The sequence below is a fragment of the Orcinus orca genome, chromosome 13 (genome assembly GCF_937001465.1).
Source record: "Orcinus orca chromosome 13, mOrcOrc1.1, whole genome shotgun sequence".
Taxonomy (NCBI): domain Eukaryota; kingdom Metazoa; phylum Chordata; class Mammalia; order Artiodactyla; family Delphinidae; genus Orcinus; species Orcinus orca.
The window spans coordinates 80,406,784-80,423,359 of record NC_064571.1 but is presented as its reverse complement, the minus strand read 5'-3'; the positions used below and the strand labels follow the sequence as shown (position 1 = coordinate 80,423,359).

Below are 16,576 nucleotides of genomic sequence, written 5' to 3'. Positions count from 1 at the left end.
TCAGCTCTCTACTCCAAAGAGAGATCCACAACAGCTAGCATCACTCCAAGTATAAGAAGAAATTCAATCTGGCCCAAGTTACTTCTTAAAATTGCATTTCCATAAATTTTGCAGAGGGATTATGGAGTAGTCCTTAAAATCAGGGGGGGAAAACATATAACCCAAGTACAAAATATCTTGCTTAAGATTAATGAAATTCACTGACATATAAAGTTATCAGGTTAAACTACAACCAAAGCAGAGAGCAAGAGGGAGGGAGGGAGGTTGGTTGATTTACCAGCTGAAGAGATTAAAAACTTTATTAAGGTCTACAAAGGCCCATTTAAATGTAACTGTAACATAATGAGAACTAGCCCCTCCTATCAAAGAATCTCCAAAGAGAGGACTGACTGATGGGTTAAAGCTGACTGCCAAGTAATTTAATTTTTTTCCGTGGTAGGCAAAAAAAAGTCAAACTAATAAAGAAGACTGTCTTCTTAAAAGACAGCCAGGTGGAGGTTGCTAAGGACCAAGGTATTTCTGAGTCACACGTGTCTACCTATCTGTAACATATCCTGGATAAAAGCAGATCACAGAATATGGCCAAGACTCTCCACCTCCCTGCCTCCCCAGAAACAAATGCCTGTGGGAAAAAAAGAAAAGAAAAATCAGTCTGTGAAGCTCAGCGAGTCCCTTAATTCACACCTAAGGACTTTCACATCCGCCAAGACAATGCAGCTTTCTGTGCAGACAACAGCACCTCTTCATTTCTCTTCAAAAACCCAACCTGAACTCAGGGAAAGAAGAATACAGTGGAGGAATGAGAATTCTAAAGGCAACATGAAAAGCTCCTTAATATAAGTTAATATACTCAATTACTGACACTCATACTTCCCAGCTACAAGGCTGCGCGCTAATCTCTCAAATGTCAACAGCCCCTACATTATCAAAGGCTGAACACACTCTCTCACTGCAGCGTAAGATAATTAACAAGGATCTGGACTGCAGTACTCATTCCTTTTCTAGAAGCAAAATCCTTCATGAAATTATTAATCTTATCTAGCTAGGGCTTACGAGAAACTTCCTAATGTAATTTATACCCAACTGCTCCTCCAGCTGTCAAAAGAGTGTATCATTTATATATCACTGCCCTGATTCTCACAGAATATATATGACCTTAGGAACCAGAGAGAAAGATGGGCAATTTTATGGCAATGTAACGGCTATAAAGGCCCACTGATTAGCTTCCAAAAGCATCTCACAGGTCTAGATGGATCTTACACCTTATAAGAGGAGAACAAAATTTACCTATGCCCTTGGGTAAACCTTTAAGTAGGGCACTCTCAACACTATCTCCTCCACAAGATATAATTTAAACATTTGCGGGACCGATGGACATTTCCCTAGACAGGGGTGATGTATGAAGAAGAGATTGTGGCCCCCTATGCATACTCTACTGCACCCCGTCCCATTCTATGCCCAAGACTCTTTTCCTTCCATTTTGTGCCAGTGAAGTCATCATCACGCCTCCTGAGAGCTCATTCACACGAAAAACATTTTTGATCCCCCCACTAAGTACTAGTTACTTATTTGGAATACCTCCTTTATCCCATGAGTGTAAAGGACTCATATTTAAAATGCTGAGGGACTTCCCTGGTGGTGCAGTGGTTAAGAATCTGCCTGCCAATGCAGGGGACACGGGTTCGAGCCCTGGTCCGGGAAGATCCCACATGCCGTGCAGCAACTAAGCCCGGGCGCCACAACTACTGAGCCTGCGCTCTAGAGCCCACAAGCCACGACCACTGAGCCCACGTGCCACAACTACTGAAGCCTGCACTCCACAACAAGAAGCCACCACAATGAGAAGCCCGCGCACCGCAACAAAGAGTAGTCCCCGCTCGCCGCAACTAGAAAACAGCCCACGTGCAGCAACGAAGACCCAACACAGCCAAAAATAAATAAAATAAAGAAAGAAAGAAAAAAATAAAGTGCTGAGTGTTGGTTAGGGGAAATCAGAAACCCCCATGAGATGACCAAATCAGGATGCGTAAAGCATAGCCCTTCAGCACTTCAACATGCCATTACTTAAAGGTATTCCTCAGTCTCGCCTAAAATTAACAGCTTTCTAAAGACATCTCTTGCATCTTCTGAGCCTTCCCAAGAATAGTAGCAATCCCTACCAGTGCATGCTTAGGAGAATGCAACTACCCAACTACTCTTCAGCCAGTTCACTCCTACCTAATTGCAATCTACTAATAGGCAAGCTGACACTTAGTTTATTATTCCTTGTAAATGTCTCAAGTTCTTTCTGCGGAATCTGTATCTGGCTTAACACAGTTGACTAAAAGGATAAAAATCAATCACTCAAATGCTTAGATTCATCCTTTGTACAACTATGACATACATTATTAATCAATCATGATTCTTCCCCACAGACTGTATGAAACACGGGTATCTTTCTTAAATCTTAGTATCCTTAACATAAAGATAAAAGTGTTCAGTTGGTGGAAATGTAAATTGGTGCAACCACTATGGAAAACAATATGGAAGTTCCACAAAAATCTAAAAGTAGAGTTGCCATATGATCCAGCAATCCCACTCCTGGGCATATACCCAGACAAAACTATAATTCGAAAAGATACATGCACCCCTATGTTCATGGCAGCACTATTTACAATAGCCAAGATATGGAAACAACCTAAATGTCCATCGACAGATGAATGGATAAAGGTGTGCATACACATACAATGGAATATTGCTCAGCCATCAAAAAGGATGAAATATTGCCATGTGCAGCAACATGGATGGATCTAGATATCATCATATTAAGTGAAGTAAGTCAGAAAGAGAAAGACAAATACCATATGGTGTCACTTATATGTGGAATCTAAAATATGATACAAATCAACATATCTATGAAACAAAAACAGACTCACAGATATAGAGAACAGACTTATGGTTGCCAACGGGGAGGGGAAGTAAGGGAGGGAAGGAATGGAAGTTTGGGATTAGCAGAGGCAAACTATTATGTATGGGATGGATAAACAACAAGGTCCTACTGTATATCATAGGGAACTATATTCAATATCCTGTGAGAAACCATAATGGAAAAGAATATAAAAAGAATATATATATGTATGCATATGTATAACTGAATCACTCCTGTACAGAAGAAATTAACACATTGCAAATCAACTATACTTCAATAAAATTTTTTTTAAAAAGCAATGTACACCAAAAAGAGTATATTTTACTGTATATAAATTTAAAGTAAGTTTTTAACTAAAAAAAAGATAAAAGTGTTCAAATGAAAGCCTGCTTAAAGGATCTTTTTTTTCTTTCTTATGCATTCCTTTATTTTTTACAGTTTTACTGAGGTGTGATTTACATTCCACGAAACTCACAGGCATGAGAGATTTTTAGGGACAATGGAAATATTCTAAAACTGACTGGAGAAGTGTTTGCACAAGTCTATACATTTACTAAAAATCATTGAATTATACACTTAAAATTAGTATCAAAGAGTCATCAAGGATTCTGAGAATGGGTGGTTTCTCAAAAGGGCCCAAGAAAGGAGACATGTTTTCTAGCTTTTGTCTTTGTTGAGATGTAATTCAGGATCTAGAAAAAGTTACCTTCAAACACTATCTTTGCGTAGTTATCAAGGAACTATTGGAGATTCAAAGTTGAATAAGGCAGATATGGCTTGTAGAAATTTACAATAAAATTAGGATCAAAACCTCAAAAAAAAAAACCTATTGAAAGCAGGATACAGTAGTCCCACTTATCCACATTTTCGCCTCCTGCAATTTCAGTTACCCACAGTCAACTGCAGTCCAAAAATATTAAATGGAAAATTCCAGAAACGGTTCATAAGTTTTCAACTGCACGCCATTCTGAGTAGTGTAATGAAATCCTGCACCTTCCCGTGCCATCCTGCTCCACGCAGCCCAGGAGGTGAGTCCTCCCTTTGGCCGGTGTACCCCACACTTTAGGCACTTAACAGCCGTCCACGTTATCAGATACAGACTGCCGAGGTACTGTAATTCTTGTGTTCGTGAAAGCCTTATTTTACTTCATAACGGCCCCACAGCACAAGAACAGTGATGCTGGCAACTCAAATATTCTCTTACTGTGCCTAATTTATAAATAAAACTCTATCACAGGTTCACAGCATCAAGCAAAACAGTGAATTTCATAAAACCTTGAGTTTGTATATTACCAATTTATCCTAACTCCATTCTGGCTGATATATTTCACATTTACAAAATCCTTGTGGATGGTAAATATCACACCATCACATTACCAGAGTAACCAAAAATAAATAAAAATGTGATGAATATTTCAGCTTCTTTCCTTAAAAGAACAGATAATGGAAAATATAAACAACCTAGCAATATTTTGTCATACACAAGAGGGCATTTACACATATTCCTTGCTTTATAACAATTTTCATTCAGAAACTTTAATGCAGTCACCCATCTCCAAGTTGACTGCTATCAAAAACTGTACATGATTGCAGAACCAAGAAGCAGCCCTCCTCCTGTGGTTTCATATGTACTTACCTTTACAAAATTTTTGAGACCATTCCCCCAAAAATAACTTTTTTTTTTTTTTTTTTTTTTGCGGTACGCGGGCCTCTCACTGTTGTGGCCTCTCCCGTTGCGGAGCACCGGCTCCGGACGCGCAGGCTCAGCGGCCATGGCTCACGGGCCCAGCCGCTCCACGGGATGTGGGATCTTCCCGGACCGGGGCACGAACCCGTGTCCCCTGCATCGGCAGGCGGACTCTCAACCACTGCGCCACCAGGGAAGCCCAAGAAATACCTTTATGTACTTATATCCTAGGCCAAAAACTGAAAGGCTTAAGAAGTAATAAGGTAATCTGACATGACAAGTTATTATCATGTAATAACTATTGAATGTATGATCATTTCAAACCTACGGTCCCAAGTGAACCCCACTTACGCTCCTGAAATAGTGCTAGGAAAAAAGAAGTCCAATACTGACCTTTGTAAAAAACCAAGACAACAGAATAGTCATCATGAAATAATCTAAACAAAGCAAAAAAACAGCCAAAGATTAAGACATAAAATGCACCTCTTTTAAAAAAGACAAGAAAAATAAAACAGAAAAATGTGGGGCAGAAGAATACAAAATAGAAGAGAAGAAAAAGGGAAGAGAAAAATCAAAAGAAAGAAACATAATAATTTTTCTTCTCCACTCAAGAAATTAGTCACTCATCCAAGGAGCCCACGGATGGAGAGGTACCAATTGACAAACAGAGCTCTTATACTAGATGTTATTGCTTAATGTACATTGCATGTATTTTTTGCCTTTAATTATCTGAAATTTTAATTGGAAATATAAGACCTATTAATTAAAATTTAAAAATTAATAAAGTACGATATATACGTATACATAGTAATTCTATGTATGAAAATGAATAGGTCCTAGTTGCCTGTGGCCTGAACTAGTATATAATCACCTATGAGTCACCCAGCCACTAGTATCTCCAAACTAAATCAACATTCCTCAAAGCATAGCTGATATGTTTCCTCATCTCAAAAATCCGAGTTCCTTAAAGAACAGAAAAGCCAATTAACACTCCCAATTACCTGCCTTTCACACACCCATTCTCCCACCACAACTATCACCTCTACTCCCCTCCTACACACACCCTACAGTGTCAGCCAAGCCGCACCACTTGAAATTTTCCAAATATAAACTGTGGCTTCCTGCCTCTTGTCACTGTTCACAATGTCACTTTGTCCGGAACACCCATCATGTCCAGATCATATCCATTCTGCAAAGTAAGTCCTAATGCCACCTGCCATACTCCCCTGATCCTTCAAGGAAATAATATCTCCTTTATCTGGATCCCCACATCACTATATGTGCACTCTTTTAAGGCCCTTACTTCTTTCCAGTTTGCAATCCTGTTATATATGTGTGTGTATGTGTACATATATACACACACACATATTTAAATAGAGAAAGAAATATATATATTTGACATTACATATATATATATATATATATATATATATATATATATATATATGTTAGATATACAGTTGACCCCTGAACAGCACAGTAACGGGTTAGGGGCACCAATCCCCACCCCTAGCAGTCAAAAATCTGTGTATAACTTTATAGTCAGGCCTCCCTATCCACGCATGCATGTAATACTCAACCAACCGGAGATCATGTATTCCTATAGCATGTATTTAGTGGAAAAAATCCATGTATAAGTGGACCTGCGCAGCTCAAACTCATGTCATTCAAGGGTCAACCACATATGCATATACATATATGTGTATATTATTTCTCATTCAAGAATATGAGACCTTGAAGTCAGGATTGTTCTCCATCTTTATATCTTCCACAAACCTAACATTGTGTTGCACACAGCAAGCCACAATAGATAAGACAGTAATGGAAAGGCCAAATAACAATAGAACAGACTTTCTACCTCATCAATCTTTACTAATACAGGCAGACAATTCCCCTAACAGAACACATATACTTTTTAAGGGACAATAGATTAATTTTTTTAATGTATATAAGTGCTGAGAAAGATATTAATAACTGCACTAAAACAATAAAAATAAGTTGAACTAAACCAAGAAAAGGACTTAAAAGAGCAAACCTCACTTGGGGTTTATATAATAAAACATGGTATCAAAGAAGATGTAAACATAAAGAAATAGGTCACCCTCAACAAAAATCAAACCAGCAATTGGAGCGTCATGGGTGCGATATACGGTGACACTGTGAGTATGCACTGTCTAGCCTTGGCAAAATTCACAACAGAGAACTAAGCAAGTCAAAGCAAAACACATTCCATCCCCTTTCTAGCAGCAGAACTTAGTGATGACACATTAGTGAAGCCATGCAAGGAAAATACAAGATCTGAAACATAAGAACAAACATTAAAAGGCCATACTTTATATAAGAAGTTGGCAAGAGTAAAAAACAACAGGGACTTCCCTGGTGGCGCAGTGGTTAAGAATCCACCTGCCATTGCAGAGGACACGGGTTCCAGCCCTGTTCCGGGAAGATCCCACATGCCGAGGGGCAACTAAGCCCAGGCGCCACAACTACTGAGCCTGCGCTCTAGAGACCGCGAGCCGCAACTACTGAGCCTGTGTGCCAGAACTACTGAAGCCCGCGTGCCTAGAGCCCGTGCTCCACAACAAGAGAAGCCACCGCAATGAGAAGCCCGCGCACCGCAATGAAGAGTAGCCGCCGCTCGCCAAAACTAGAGAAAGCCCGCGCGCAGCAATGAAAACTTAACGTGGCCAAAAATAAATAAATTAATTAATTTTTAAAAAAAAACACAATTTTCGGGCTTCCCTGGTGGCGCAGTGGTTGAGAGCCCGCCTGCCGATACAGGGCACACGAGCTCGTGCCCCGGTCCGGGAGGATCCCACATGCCGCGGAGCGGCTGGGCCTGTGAGCCATGGCCACTGAGCCTGCGCGTCCGGAGCCTGTGCTCCGCAACGGGAGAGGCCACAACAGTGAGAGGCCCGTGTACCGCAAAAAAAAAAAAAACCACAATTTTCTTTTTCTTATAATGTTTATTTTATCATCAAAAGAAATATTTGATTTACGAAAACAATTATTTGCAGCTTATACAATTACATTCAATTTTATAAAATGTGAAGAACTCTACTCTGAATGTGATCACTCAGCTTCATCTAAAGTAAAACAAAGTTGTATTAGCATTTCAGATTTATTGTATTTAGAAAATTCTTTCTTAATTTTTAAATTTTTTAATTGGCTAGACTTTTGAAACTGATCTTCAAATTTCTTAAGGATATACCAACAGACTCTTCAAGACAGGATCTACACAAATCAAAAGGTAAAAATTAATAGTATTATATTTATTCAATCCTATCATTTCCTGAATATGCATTATGTATTTAATCCTCAAAACAACTAGTGCCTCACTGAATACTCATTTCAGTTCCTTTTTCTCCCTTCCTAAGAAAGATTCTTAAAATAACTACATAGAACTTCTAGAAATGAGAAATATAAAAAATGAAAGTAAAAATACAATGAAACTAAAAATACAATGACTAGTTTTAAAAAGAGATAAGGCACAGAAGAAATAGTAAATAGAAGATATATCAGAAAAAATTAACCAGAATACATGATTTTTTTCTAAACAAGATCATATGTATCAATTCATTATAATAGATATCAATAGTGCTTCAAACTACTTTCTTCCTTAAGTAAATAGCTATACAGAAAAAATTGAAATAATCTTTTACTTCTCTTTTTCAACAACAACAAAGGGGAAAAAAAGAGAATGAGAAAATTAAAGGTGAGTCCAGGATACTCAACATCTAGATAATAGACATTCTGGAGAGAAGAGAGGAAATAGAGGGGAAGAAATAATCAAAGAAATAATTCAGTGAATTTTCCCAAAGGTGAGTATCCAAACTGAATGGCCAACACCATGGATATTTGAAAAAAAAAACAAAAAAACCTACTCCAAGACATAACACAGTCAAATTTCAGAACACTGGGGGAAAATATAAAATAAAATCTCAGCTTTCAGACAGAAGGGGGACCAAAAAAATAGACCAAAAAAAAATGGATTTTACACTAGAGTAACATTAAAACTCTCAAGAGCATCTTTAGACATACAAGCCCTCAAAAAATATACTTCCCATGAATTGTTTCTTAGGAGGTTACAGAAGGTTGTGATTCACCAAAATAGCCAAAGGAATCAACTAAAATAAGCTAAGCACTATTTACAACAGCCAGGACATGGAAGCACCTAAATGTCCATCGACAGAGGAATGTTTAAAAAAGATATGGTACAAATATACAATGGAATTATTACCCAGCCATAAAAAAGAATGAAATAATGTCATTTGCAGCAACATGGATGGACCTAGAGATTGTCATACTGTGAAGTAAGTCAGACAGAGAAAAACAAACATCATATGATATCATTTATATGTGGAACCTAAAAAAGTGGTACAAATGAAAATATTTACAAAACAGAAATAGAGTCGCAGATATAAAAAACAAACATGGTTACCAGGGAGAAAGGGGGTAGGGAGGGATAAATTAGTAGATTGGGATTGACATATACACACTACAATAAAATAGATAACTAATAAGGGCCTACTGTATAGCACAGGGAACTCTACTCAATACTCTGTAATGACCTATATGGGAAAAGAATCTAAAAAATAGTGGATATATGTATATGCATAACTGATTCATTTTGCTGTACAGTAGACTCTAACATGACATTTTAAATCAACTATACTCCAATAAAAATTTTTAAAAAATAAAATGAGCTAAAAGTGGTTACCTTTGGAAAGCAAGAAATTGGGTGGAGGAGTCAGTTTTTCAAACTATTTAATACTTGGAACTACGTGCAGATATAATTCATAAAAGGTAAATTATAAGGAAAAAAAAGTCACATGTTGGGAGAAGATACTCATGCATATAATCAACCCAGAATTAATATCCAGATTATAGAAGAATGTCAAGATCAAACACCCAATAAAAAAATAAGAAATGATATAAAAAAGCATTCTACAGATAAGAAATATGAATGGCCAATCACATGAAAAGTTTCTCAATCTCATCAGTTATCAGGGAAACTCAAATTAAAACTACAATGAGATACTCTTTTACACCTACTAGATCAGCAAATATTGAGAGGCAATTCTCTCAATATTTCAAACTTTTTCATTATTATTATATTTGTTAATGGTGATCTGTGATCAGTGATCTCTGATGTTACTGTTGTAATTGTTTTTTGTTCTGTATTTTTTCATTAAGCTATTTACATTTTTTTTAGACAGAATACTACTGCACACTTAACAGACTACAGTATAGTGTAAACATACTTTTATAGGCACTAGGAAATCAAAAAATTCGTGTGACTTTCTGTATTGCACTATCCCCTTTATTGCAGGGGTCTGGAACTGAATCCACAGTTGTGCCTGTAGTGGTAGGAATCGACTATGCAGCAATCAATGCAGCCCTACCTTGCAAAGAAGGAAAGGAGAAGGGAAGAACATCTATTGAGGCCCTGCTATGCAAGGGCATTTCACATGCACTATTTTTTAACTCTCTCAACAATGCTATGTGTTATGTATTAGCCTCATTTTACAGATAAGAAAAATAAGATTTAGAGAACTAAGAGAGAAGATATCCCTCAATGGATATTCCCAGTGCCCGATCGGACTCAAGAGAAGCTCAGTCTGCCAAACAGATGAGCATGAATGTTCAGAAGATGATTGCAACAGGGACTTCCTTGGTGGCGCAGTGGTTAACAATCCGCCTGCGAATGCAGGGCACACGGGTTCGATCCCTGGTCTGGGAAGATCCCATATGACCCGGAGCAACAGAGCCCATGCACCACAACTACTGAGCCTATGCTCTAGAGCCTGCGAGTCACAACTACTGAGCCCATGTTCCGCAACTACTGAGCCCTCGTGCTGCAACTACTGAAGCCCATGTGCCTAGAGCCCGTGTTCCACAACAAGAGAAGCCACCACAATGAGAAGCCTGCGCACCACAACAAAGAGTAGCCCCCGCTCACCGCAACTAGAGAAAGCCTGCGTGCAGCAACGAAGACCCAACGCAGCCAAAAATAATAAATTAAAAAAAAAAAAGAAGATGACTGCAACAATATTACGGACGTTAGGATAACTATACACAAGGGGAGGAAATAAAGAAACCAAAATAAAAATCAGAACGGACAACTTCTTCTCTCTGAAACTGTGCCAAGACTTCTACATCCACCTAATACTCCACCAAATACGAGAGCAAACAGTTGCTTACCTGTGCCCAGGATGGTAAATAGCTGTGTTGATTCCATGAGGATAATGACTACTGAAGCTGAAACAGTGACTCTCTTGATAGCTCTGATTTGTTCCAACACTACATTCAAGAAGGTAAATAAGAAATAAATACCATTAAACCACAATGAGATACCACTATATACCCATTAAAATGTTTAAAATTAAAAAGATAGACACCACCAAATACTGCTGAGGATATAAAACTACCAGAGCTCTGATAAATTATTAGTAGGAATATGAATGATATGACCACTTTGAAAAAGCTCTGGCAGTTTCTTATAAAACCAAACTATCCACCCTATGACTCAGCAATTCCACTCAAAGATACTGACCCAACAGAAATGAAAGCATATATTCATAAAGACTTGTACAGGGACTTCCCTGGTGGCCCAGCGGTTAAGACTCTGTGCTCCCAATGCAGGGGGCCCGGGGTTCGATCCCTGGTCAGGGAACTAGATCCTGCATGCCTCAAAGAAGATCCCACATGTGGCAATGCAGAGCCCACGTGTTGCAACTAAGACCCGGCATAGCCAAATAAATAAATAAATATTTATATTTAAAAATAAATAAATATTTATTTATAAATAAATAAATAAATATTTTAAAAAAAATAAATAAATATTTAAAAAAAAAAAAAAGACTTGTACGAGATTAGTCATAGCAGCCTTATTCACGAAACCAGAAACTTAGAGGTCCATCAATAGAAGAATGGATAAACAAATCATGAGTGTTATGGACTGAAGGTTTGTGACCCCCATAGATTGAATGTCTGTATACCCCAAAACTCATATAAGACCCTAATGCCAATGTGATGGTACTTGGAGGAGGAGTCTTTGGGATCTATTAGGTAGGGCAAAAGAAAGGAACCCTCATGAATGGGATTAGTGTCCTTACAAGAAGAGGCTGGAGAGCTAACTAGCTCTCTTTCCACCATGTGTGGATTCAAGGAGAAGTCGGCAGTCTGCAACCCACAAGAGGGCTCTCACCAGAACCTGACCATGCTGGCACCCTGATCTCACACTTCCAGCTTCCAGAACTGTCACAAATAAATTTCTGTTGTTGATAAGCCACCCAGTTTATGGTATTCTGTTACAGCAGCCCAAACGAAGACAAATGAGATACTCATACAATGAAATACTAATCAGCCATAAAAAGAATAAATTACAGATACATGTAAAAATAAGGATGAATCTCAAGATAAGCTGAAGGAAAGAAGACTTAGACAAAAGAGTACATACTCTCTGAGGCCGTTAAGGTAAATCACTAGAACAGGCAAAACTAATCTATGATGGAAAAAAATTATAAACAGCAGTTGCTCTGAGGGTGGGTGTGGACAAAGATTTACTGGGAAGAGGCATGAGGGAACTTAATAGCATGATGGTAATGTTCTGTATCTTGACAGGGGTTTGACTTGCACAAGTGTATGCATTCGTCATAACTCACGGGCTGGTACACTTAAGATCTGTGCATTTCACTGTATGCAAATTTTATTTCAAATGAAAGAAAACTATAAGCAAATATTGAACTTGAATTAATGAACTTTAATTAATGATATGCATGCTAAAGTATATATGTAGTGACTCTGAAATATATTAAAAAATAGAACTGAATAATGGCCAGATAGAAAGATGGGTCAAAATATGACACAGCAAGTATAGTAAAATGCTAAACAGAATTTAGGTGGAGGTATATGAGAGTTCACTATAAAAGTCTTTCAACCTTCCTTTTATATTTGTAATTTTTCATAATAAAATGCTAAAAGGAAAAAAAAGCACCAAAATCTGACACTAAAGCAGAGAAATAAACATTATTTCAAACAGGGCATCCCAAATAAAGTGCATTTTTACCTTACAAGGTAGCTTCTAAGTTCTCCTCGGTAATTGATGACCAAGAGTTCTGCAGACCACTGTGCACTTGCTTTATACTCTAAAAATATCAACCCAGCAATGGCATAGCTCAGATCACCTGCTAAACTAGATGCCTGTGAAAGAGGAGGAAATTAAGTTACTAAAAAGATACTAGATAGAAGTTAACATATGTATAATTGAAGGACATTCAAGACACTAGCCCTGCCAGGTATCCTTTAAGTAAGATAGCCCAGAATTGATCGTATGTGAAGAATCATGTAAGCCTAAGTGCCTAGAACTAGACACCCAACTCTAGACCAGCCCTCCCCCAACCACAGGCTGGAACCACAGCAGCCTCTTTGGGTGAGATGTTCACCTAGTAGGTGAATTTCTGTTCAGACTATACTTCCATTGCAAAAAAAGAAGAAAAAAAAAAAAAACTAATGCTATCATTCTGCCTCAAAGAATTCTACCATATAGAATTCAGACATAAGCTCTCAAATGTTAATTTCCACTGCCAGTAGTAACCAATGCTAAAAAAAAAAGAAAGAAAGAGAAATGCCTCCAGTTACTTCCATTTGCCTAATCAGCAATTTAAAGGGGAGGACACTTAAAACACTCACTCAATGCCAGCCTTTTTCTATCCACTAAATATCAGGCTATATTTGCTGAGGATCTGGAGGGCACGTGCACCTTAGCACACACAGAGAAGCACATAATGAAGTTTCCTACCCTGAATGGCTCCTCATTGTCTAGAACCGCTCAATAAAACAGGGCAGCCACATGTAGCTGCTGAACACTTGATACATGGCTAGTCCAAATTGAGATATGCTATAAATGTAAAAATACACGCCAAATTTCAAGGACTTAGTACCAAAGAAAGAACGTGAAATAGTTCATCAATCATTTTTACACTGTCATTTCAACATGTAATCATTTTAGATATGTTGTAATAAATAAAATATATCAAATAAATTTCACCTGCTGAACTTAATGTTACTAAAAAATTTTAAATTACACACGTGATCACATATATAGCTCACATTACATTTCTATTAGACAATGCTAGTCTAGAAAATAGTAACTCAACCTACTTAGTTTGGTTCCCCAGAACTTCTATACCAGGAGCCCAATGTACTCTTTCAAGTTTTTCCACACATTTCTGAACAAAAATCATTCTCTATATCTTGGTTCTCACTCCTAGCTTCTCATTAGAATCAGCTGAAAGACTTGAAACATTAAAGTCCAGGGCTCACTCAGATCAATTAAGTCAGACTCTCTGTGGGGGGAGCCTGGACAACCCAGCAATTTGTTTAGTTTTTCTTTTTCTTTTCTTTATAAAGCTTTGCAGGTGATTCTAAGATGCAGCCAGAGTTAGAACCACTGTTCTACCTGCCCCTTTATTTTGTTCACTTGAGGAAGGAGGATACAAAGTAAAGAGCCCCGAATTCCTAGAGACACTAATTAACTGGATTACCACGGGAAAAGTCATTTTACTTCCTCACAATTTATGCTCTCTAAACTGTAAAATGAGGGTAATAAGTACCCAATCTACTCAAAGGGTGTTGTGAATATTAAACAGGAATGTATATCAAAGTCATTAATAAAGTACAAAGCACTACACAAATATAAGTTATTACCACCATTAATTCTTTTCTCCACTCTCCATTTCAGTTTCTATCCCTTTATGGTAACAAATTCTAACTCCTCCCAGGCTGGTTCTGTTGCAAAGGCCCACTGACTTCTTTCCTACGTTGGAACTTTACAACAGCTTTCTGCACCTCTATTTAGTATTTACTTACTACCATCTTACAATAATGGTAGACTATGTCTGGTTAGTGCATTACAAAATGCAAAGAATAAATACTTAACGTACAGATCTCTAACTAGATCTAAGCATCTTAAGTTCACAGCTTATTATTCTGATTTACATTTATAGTTCCTCTCATCACATTCATTCATTCAAGTACCTATACATGAAAGGTAGTCAAAAAAAATATGTTTTCAGTTTAAGGTATGTACATACCGGGATTATAACAAAGAGTTCACTTCCCATGAGATCAAACACTCTCACAGTTCCCGTGCTTTCGGCATAGGCCAGCAGGGTGCAATCGTAACTCCATGCCACACATCTCCACTGGGGTTTTGGGTCTTTTGGAACTAGAATGAAAAGAAAAGAAGTGCTTTTAACATTATTAAGATAGTTAATACCTATAGTTCCTGCAGCTAAAGAGAGTATTCAAGTATGACATCATTTCCTAAGGGTCTCTAAAACTCCTGTTCAGTAGAAAAGAACAGCTCCCAGAAAGCCACTTCAAGTAAGAGTGGAAAATGTAAACCGTGACAAGCCTTGCCCCACTTACTTAAGAAGCAAAGTCTACTGACACCAGTGGTCTGCTGAACGCTGAGCAAGCCCTCATCTGGTAAAGGCTCAGGAACGATATACCTCAAAATACTTATGAAATTACGAGAGATCAAAAGCATAAAGATTAAGCAGAAAACTATTCCAATTCAGTGAGTAAAGTTCCTCCAAAAGCAAAAAAGAAAAAACAAAACTCAAAATGTCAACTGAGATCTTTTAGATATGTATTTCAAATATAGATGGTAAAGAAAAACAAAGTGGGATTATACTGACACAGAATTAGAAAGAGAAAAGAATACATATGTATATTAGGCAACTGAATCAGGAACTGTTCTCAATCAATTACGAAATTATAAGATTTTTGAGAATCAACACCTTAATAATCCAACACCGGTATTTTCTTCTGTTCTGAATTTTTCAGTACAACAAGAGAAAGGCTACCAGCTGCAAAAGAGAAAGGGGCTGTGAAACTCTAAACTGTTTTAGGCTTGTCTGAGGTTTCTGATGTTTCCTTTGCTCCTGTTTCCCCTTATTAGAATCCCAGAACTGAAGAGCCAGGTAGGACCAGTGCCTTCCCTTTACCAGCAAAAATTCCAAATGATTAGGAGCCTCAAGGTGACACCAGGAGTCACGATCAGAACAAACCCAGAACGTAAGCATGCTGCCTTCCCGTGCAGTGTGCACTTCATTACAACACACGGCCCCTCAGTCAGAGCCTGGATTTAGCCTGAGGATTACTGACTCAGAAATGTTTCTGAAATTTATTGCCTTCTCTCTATTCCTCTGCTAATGTCGCAATTCAGGCTTTCATCATCTCTGGCTTAGACTCTCATGACAGCCTCCTAACGGGTCTTCCCACTTTCAGGCTCTTCCCCTCTAATCCTTCCTCAATAGTACCCGAAGTTATCTTTGTAAAAGAGAAAGATGAAGAAATCACATCTTTCCCCTGCTTTAAAACCCCTGATGTTTATCCATTTCCAAAAAAATCAAGTCCAAACTCCTCCACATGCATAAAAGGCCCTTCACCAATGGTCCCATCAGAGCTTTCCAATTCACCTCCCCGCCCTTCCTCCATCATACACCTAATAACCCACCAATAACACAACCACCTGGCAAATAAACCATGCATACTCCAGTCTGTGTCTTTCATGCACATTGTTGCTTCTCCCTAGAATGTTCATCTCCAGTGCTACTCCGAGGGTACTTGCTTGTTAAACCATCTGTGGTAACAAACTGTCACCTCTTCCTTCTTTGACACTCTTCAGAACTGACTGCCCTCTTCTATGTGCCCCCAAGTATACTGTACAGAAGTCTCTCATAGTACTTATCACATCAGACGATGGTGTTTACATGATTATTTCCCCCACAAGTCTCTGAGACAATGTCTTACTCAACACTGCCATCCCAGGACCTGGAACAGAAAGTGATTAACGTTTCACTAATGAGCAAAGCCCCAGCCTCTCAGAAAAATCTATAGTAACGGGGTAAAGTAATGCTAAGGGTTTACCGTTCCTCAGGGGCTAACAATTAAACGTGAATTATATAACT

At 38.1% G+C, this 16,576-nt stretch overlaps 1 protein-coding gene across 4 annotated transcripts in view; it reads right to left on the bottom strand.

The window, feature by feature from the left end:
* Nucleotides 1-16,576, bottom strand: part of NBAS (NBAS subunit of NRZ tethering complex) — a 341,400-nt gene that overhangs the window by 302,418 nt on the left and 22,406 nt on the right. For all 4 annotated transcript variants that reach the window (XR_004485944.2, XM_004274869.2, XM_033437419.2 and 1 more), the window contains exons 7-9: nucleotides 14,693-14,826; nucleotides 12,667-12,800; nucleotides 10,800-10,898 (exon numbers count right to left, since the gene is read on the bottom strand). Coding sequence is in view for 3 of the 4 variants with exons in the window: in XM_004274869.2 (XP_004274917.1) it covers nucleotides 10,800-10,898; nucleotides 12,667-12,800; nucleotides 14,693-14,826 (367 nt within the window). In the remaining variant the exon portion in view is untranslated. The remainder of the gene's footprint in view (nucleotides 1-10,799; nucleotides 10,899-12,666; nucleotides 12,801-14,692; nucleotides 14,827-16,576) is intronic.